This window comes from Lactuca virosa, chromosome 6 (assembly GCF_052849685.1).
Source record: "Lactuca virosa cultivar CGN04683 chromosome 6, Lactuca_virosa_CGN04683_v6, whole genome shotgun sequence".
Taxonomy (NCBI): Eukaryota; Viridiplantae; Streptophyta; class Magnoliopsida; order Asterales; family Asteraceae; genus Lactuca; species Lactuca virosa.
The window spans coordinates 11,442,095-11,449,295 of record NC_136431.1 but is presented as its reverse complement, the minus strand read 5'-3'; the positions used below and the strand labels follow the sequence as shown (position 1 = coordinate 11,449,295).

The window sequence follows — 7,201 nt, the reverse complement described above, 5'->3', positions numbered from 1 at the left end:
CCGTTCCCTGTGTTCGATACCCGACTATTTGTGTTATTCTATTTTCGATTAGGTACATTGTCTTAGACGTAACAGTTATTTAAATTAGTTGGTTTAAACTATTATATAAATTATGTATCAATGGGTGTTGGGTATGGGTGGTGGTGGGTGTAGGCGGTGAGTGGTGGTGGGTGGTGGGTGGTGATGGTGGTGGATTTGTGTGGTTGGTGTTGGTGGGTGTGGGTGTGGGTGGTAGTGGTTTTGGTTTAATAATAACCACAATTATTTTGTTCTCTTTTAGTTTAATTAATATTTTATATTTTTTGGATTTTTATTTAAAAAAATTAATAATTGGGTAAATATGTAGCTCACAAGGTTTCTCGCGTTCTCGATTATATAGTTGTTCTCATTTGAACCTTCTATATATATATATATATATATATATATATATATATATATATATATATATATATATATATATATAAACATTTCTATGTTATTGTACCTCCAGCTAAAAGATTGTACCATGTTTTTAATGTCTGGATAGAATAACTATATAAAATATATCTTTTACGGTTACTACAATAAGGGCAGAAAGAATTTTTTTTGGAATAACATGTCAAAAATAAGTTGCGGAATAACATAGATGATCAAGTTTTAAATGAGTTTTTAGTCACTTTATTGACAATGATATGTTTCTACAAGTTCTTGATGATTGTATCATTGATCAATTTCAAGACATGACCAGACAAATTCAATTATAACTTTTGCTTAAATTATATATTTTTTCGATTTAGGAGTTTAAATGTTAAGAAACTCTTTTCAGATACTAATTTTAATTTTGATTATGTGTGTATCTCGTATCAAAATTATTGGCTCCGCCATCGCTTATGACTTTAGAGATAGCCCTCTTAAGACGGATGGCTAGAGGCTTAGAGCAACTTAGGCCCTGTTTGATATGCGTCTGACCGAGTCAGGTCAGACATTTTTGGCTGAGTCGGTCAGCCGAAGGTGTTTGATAAACAAATGTTGGGCGTCTGACTCGGAAAACAAGATCTGATTGGGAAAGAAATGGACACTTAGTTGACTGAGAAAGGCATGAAGGTTTCCAATCGTACCCTTAGGCGACTCCCTTTCGTTCTTCTGTTAACATCCCTTTCGTTCTTGCTCTCGTTAACAGATTGAATGTTAGAACAATCCATGTTCTATCCATGTTCCACCGTATCCTATTTCCATATCTTCAACAGTGGTGTTGAGCCGCCTCACAAACCCTAGATCCAACCTTCCATACATATCATGCGTATTCTTTTTAAATTTTATAAGGTTTCCTTCGTTTATTCTTCTAACCCCAACCATGGTTTACATTGGGCTTTAACTATACAAATACAAACAAGGCCATTTATGGGCTGTAAAGTACTAGACTAACATGGCGTCCTCTTTTTGTTTTAATTATAAGTTTGTTTGATTAGTTTATATGAGATGATAGACAAATAAAATGAAATCTCTAATAAAATAAACAATGTAATAAAATAGATCATTATATTTCATGATTTTTGTTTGCTTGAAAACAATGTAATAAAATAGATTATTATATTTCACTTTAATCATTTGTATTTTACCTTACAATTTAATTTGTTAATAAGAGAGTTTTCAGTGTAGCAGGGTAAAATGGTAATTTTTCATCGGTCAGCATATTCAGTCGGATATACGATCAAACAACATGCTTTCTTACCCAGTCAGCATATATTACTCAGACAGACCTTTCTCAGTCAGCACTTTTTCAGCCAGCAACTATCAAACGGGACCTTAAACATGCAACTAATAAGATTGATGAACCAAAATCTTTGAGTGAAAATGGGTTACGAACTTTAGGAATAAGTTTTCTTTAAAAGGTTATATCTAAAATTTACACTTTTAAATAGGGATGAGCAGCGGAAGCGGGTACCCGCTTTCGGAACCGGAATCGCCTCGGAACTGCCGGTTCTGGAACTGGAACTGCCTTAAGCGGTTCCAGAACTTATACCTGATTACTTAGGCCTTAGTCATTTTTAGGGTTTTAGTGATTCGTTCTTACAAAAAAACGCCGACACCCTAAACTACACTCTCTTGTTCTCGTCGTCAATCTCATCAATTTCGAAGCTTCAATCACAGCTTCAATCTGTTCAGTCGAAGCTTTAATCGTCATCTGCTCACATTACCGATTAACCTAGGTTGTTCAATCGTCACTCATCTCTGTTCAATCGGCTCAAACGAAGCTTCAATCTACAACTACTTTCTCAGTCATCGGCTTAATCGAAGCTTCGTCTCTGTCCATACGGCTCAACTGAAGACGACTAGTTTGAAGGCCAAACCTGTTCTGTTCAATCGAAGGTCAAACTTGCTCAATCGGTAAAATTCAATAATCTTTTCACTTGGTTTCTACAAGGTCTCAACGTATGGATTATGGAATGTCTTGACCTGTTACATTATTTTTATGTATGCATATAAATGAATTCATGGTGTTAAGTATGGCTTACAATGTCATTGTTTTGAAGATGCTTGGAGTCAAGCGAATTGAACGTTTTCAACTGGCACTCCATGGAATTAACTGTTGTTAGCGAGGTATGTGTTTTTATACAAGTGAGAAAAACTAGAAAGAACCATTGTCTCTTTTGTTTAACTTGTTTATGGTCCAGGTTATTTAATATCACCACTTTAAATTTTTGTTATAAAAAATGATGAAGCTTTTCAAGAAATTTTATTGTTCTTTTAAGATGATCCTCTAAAAAGTTTTCAATCAAACTTCCCAATTTAACTTCTGAAAAGAACATGGTTTTGCTAACATGGTTATGTTCTTGGTATTGAGGTGGAGAGCTCTCTAATGAAAGGCAACACAACACTTACATGTTCAAAATTTCCCAGGTTTTTCAATCTGCACCATGAATCACCACTTTTATGTTTTAGACCGATTTGCTTACTCTATGATGCACCATATATCAAGATCATGAGTTCTGCCTCAGTGTGCCTTTCACTTTTGTTGATCATGTTCTTCCAGTGGTGAAGGGAACTTCTAATAAGGAAAAAAATCCTACTAAATGTGAACTCTGGTACAGATACAAAGATCATCTGCAATTATTCTAGTCATCCTTTAAAGGTATACTTTTTTATTTAATTATAGTTTACTAATAATTCTTTTTTTCTTTCCTAATCCAATATCTTTATCTCTTTTCCTAATCAGTTGCAATATGGAAGTTCTATTACGAGGGAATAAGTAATTGTTGCTGTTGCTGTTTGCTGCTTTTGTTGTTGCTGATTGTTGTTGTTGTTGTTGCTGTTTTTGCTGTAATGTGTTGCTGCTGCTGTTGCTGATTTGTATTGTTTTTTTTGTTGTTGATGTTTTTGTTGTTTTTTGTTGTTACTATTGTTGTTTTTGCTGTTTTTATTGTTGCTGTTTTTGCTTTTATGAATTACAATTTCAGTCTCCTCTTGCTATTTTATAGTTTGTAGTTTGTTGTTGGCTCTTGCTATTGTGATATTTAAAAGTGGGAAATGTTTTTAATAGCTTCTTATTTAAAAGATCAAATTTTTGTAAATGTTTTGGTTTTATATCTTGTACTTATATTATTTGTATAGGTTAATTTACATAATTTACGTGACATGTATAAAATAACAAGTTTTAATACTCAAAAAGCCGGGTATCCGGAACCGGAACCGGTTCCGGGAGCGGTTCCAGTTTTCTAGGAACCGAAGTAGGCGGTTCCGGTTCCAATACCTAAAACTTAAGAACCGCCGGTTTTGGGAGCGGTTCCGGTTCCAGCTAAAATAGGCGGGTATCCGGTTATGCTCATCCGTACTTTTAAAAGCATATTATAAATTCAGATTTAAATAAAATGCAGTCAATTTAAAGACACCCAACTTTTATTTCCTTGGAATTAGTGTAGCTTAAAAGTCGTCAACTTTGAACTTTTTTTTCTTTCTAGTGCTTTTCCTTAGGTGACAAGTTTTGAATTTTACGCATTGCTTCCTTCAACATTCATATTCACATTCATTCCTCGATCAAACCCTAAACTTCAAATCCAAAGTTTCTGCTTCAGCAATTCGATTGAAACTCGCTGGTTCGAAGCTTGATTTACTCTTGAAAGTCGACAATGGCGGCTTCTCAAGCGCAGTTGGACAAGATGCAGCTACGTCAGAACTACAGGAACGTTTGGCACACTGATCTCATGAGCACCATCGCTGCCGATACTCCTTGTAAGTTGTAAACAAATATCATTAGAAGAAATCTATCGCTCATATTTTGATTACAAAACCTAACGATTTTCTGCTTAATTTCATAATTCGATTTTAATTTCCTTGCTCTGTTTCTGTGGTGTTTTTATGTAGATTGCTGCTTTTCGCTCTTCTGGTAAGATCCTCACTTGATAAATCTATTAGCAGCTGTATCTGTTTCTTTCTTCTATATTTCGCCTTCTGCACTTCGTTTTTTCAATTTTACGTACGTAGACTCAACATTCATTGATTAATGTTTCATCAATTGAATTTCGTTCGATGATATTAGGTCTTTTCTACTTCTAATTTGGTATAATCTATAGAATTTTGTTCTGATTATACATGAGCAGAATATCAGATAATAACAGCTTCTCTTCACTAGAACATGGATGATTGATCGTTTGAATCAGTTTAGAACATGGACAATTTGTTCTTTTACTTCCTACTTCTTAATCCTTATCTTCATTCAGATGATTTGGTGAATTTTTCCATCTTGTTTCTTACTAATTAGTAATTACCTTTCTATTGTTCATTAGTGGACCATGTGTATCATACTTGCTTCGTAAGAGAGCTCTCTACAATGATATGTCAAGATACACATGCTGTGCTGGATACATGCCCTGCAGTGGAAAGTGTGGAGAAAGTAAATGTCCTGAATTATGCCTTTGCACAGAGGTATTAATATTATCCATTAATCCATATCCCTAAAACCTCATTAATCAAACATCTCTCCATACTAATTAACCTTCTTAATCATCTTCTCCAAATTTTCAGGTCTTCTTATGCTTTGGGAATTCAGTAGCCTCAACTCGCTTTTTGTTGCAAGATGAATTCAACATACAAACAACTCAATGTGATAACTGCATCATTGTAATATCTTCAATCAAACTCCTTTTTGTCTTTAACTTTACTCACTATTTACTCAAAACTTTTCATTGATTGATTATTTGTAAAGGGTTTCATGTTTTGCCTTCAACAACTCGCATGCATATGCTCCATTGTTGCTTGCCTTGTTGGAAATGAAGAACTTAGTGATGCATCTCAGGCGCTCAATTGCTTAGCTGACATGGTTTACTGCACGTGAGTTGTTTCACCTCTTTCCATCTAGCTGAAAAGTCAGCTTATCAATAAGCTATCTCAGATAGCTTTTTAAAAAAGCTATGAAGCTTCTTTTACTAATCTTTTCTAATTTCATCTTGTAGGGTTTGTGCGTGCATGCAGGTATACATGAAATATATTCAATTTGAAATTTTTTGACTCATGAGATAAATAATAATAATAATAAACATCGGATTATGTTCTTAATTATGCAGACACAACACAAAGTTGAAATGGATAAAAGAGATGGAAAGTTTGGACCACAACCAATGGCAGTTCCACCTGCCCAACAAATGTCAAGGTTTGACCAGCCATATCCGCCCAATGTTGGACACGGGCAACCACCACCTTACGGTGGACCTCCTCCACCTGCCGCCTATCCTCCACCGGGGTATCCAGCTCCAGGTTACCAGAGGTAAATGTCTTAACATGTGTGGATGAGTGGACCTTTCATTCTTTAATATTCAACTTTTGGTTGCTGAGGGTATATTTGTAAATGAATAAAGTTTGTGTATATTCAAAAATTAGAACATGGTTTGTGAAAGTATATTCGTTACTATAATATGAGGTCTATGACTGATTTTTCAACTAAATAACACGTTTTTTTTAATTGTTGTATCGGAATATTGGGTATTGGTAACTTCTTTTAATTTTCAAAACGGATTAAAAATAAAAAATTATCCAAAATGTATATTTTAATTTCTCAATATATATATTTTTTTATTTCATGTGAAAATTCGATTAGTAATGACATGGTTATTTTATATATTTCCATCTTTAAACTTTTTTTGGACAAGGGGTAGTAGAGGGGGATGGAGGTTGTGTTGTGTGCCTGTGGGTAGCAAGCACCTCATATGGGCAGGGGTGTGGAGTGTCGATGTTCAAAGAAAGGGATGGGACAGAAAATAAAATAATAATAACAAAACATATACAATTTATGCATTAAAATTTATCAATTATTGAATGTATATTAGAAAGAAAAAAATTCCATATCATATCCACGTCAGTATAAGTTGTACATGGTCGTATCCATGTCAGCAAAAATTGTAACACCTCAAAAATGAATACAAAATACTCTTTTTTTGTTTTTCAGTTATCAAAACGTTATTTACTATAAAATATTCTACGCATACTAAAACTTGGTGTCATTTCAAAAGTAGCACCTTTGTAACCATGATGTGTGTGATTTCATATCATCATCTCACATCAAACCGCATGCTTCATAACGATCTAGTAAGTAATATATTACAAATGCTTCATCAACTTATCCTTCGTAAGGTTTCATCAAGTTCATAATGAGCATACATATTCATTGGGGTTTATCTATTTTTCTATAATATATAATTGTTATGTGTTTGACAATGCCAATAGCTACGTACATTTCTATTGACAAACAATTATTGTCAACCATGGAAGTATTAACTAGGGATGTAAATGGGTTCAGACCTGACCCAATTACACCGGATCCGTAAAACCTAGAAACGGAATATGCTTATTTGTGGATTTGGATAACAATTGTTTGTGGTTGACAATGCCAATATTTATGTGAATTTATATTCCAAAAGTTATGTGTGCATTCCTATTCCAAGTTCAAAAGAAATATCATTTACCTTGTAAATTTGATTCCATGCCAAGTTCAAAAGAAATATAATTTACAAAACAATAATTATTTACTAAAAAACAAATAAAACCTAACTACTTGATAATCACTATCTACTTTTTCCCATTTCCATTTCGATTGTGTATCACGTCTTCTAACTCTAATATATTTTGGAAAAAACGTAATGTGAAAGTGAGTATATAACCAACGTTTTGTTAATAAATAATAAAATGAATTTGTTACATTATCGACGTTATCATCTTTAAAAATGTTTTC

General features: G+C 33.6%; 1 protein-coding gene across 1 annotated transcript; it reads left to right on the top strand.

Moving 5' to 3' along the window:
- The first annotated feature begins 3,936 nt into the window (after positions 1-3,936).
- Positions 3,937-5,935, top strand: LOC145122813 (uncharacterized). Its single transcript, XM_079058383.1, has 7 exons — positions 3,937-4,209; positions 4,342-4,363; positions 4,764-4,902; positions 5,002-5,097; positions 5,183-5,307; positions 5,430-5,448; positions 5,541-5,935. Exons 1-7 carry the CDS (start codon positions 4,107-4,109, stop codon positions 5,742-5,744), a joined length of 708 nt encoding a protein of 235 aa, XP_078914509.1. The 5' UTR covers positions 3,937-4,106; the 3' UTR covers positions 5,745-5,935.
- The last annotated feature ends 1,266 nt before the right edge of the window (positions 5,936-7,201 follow it).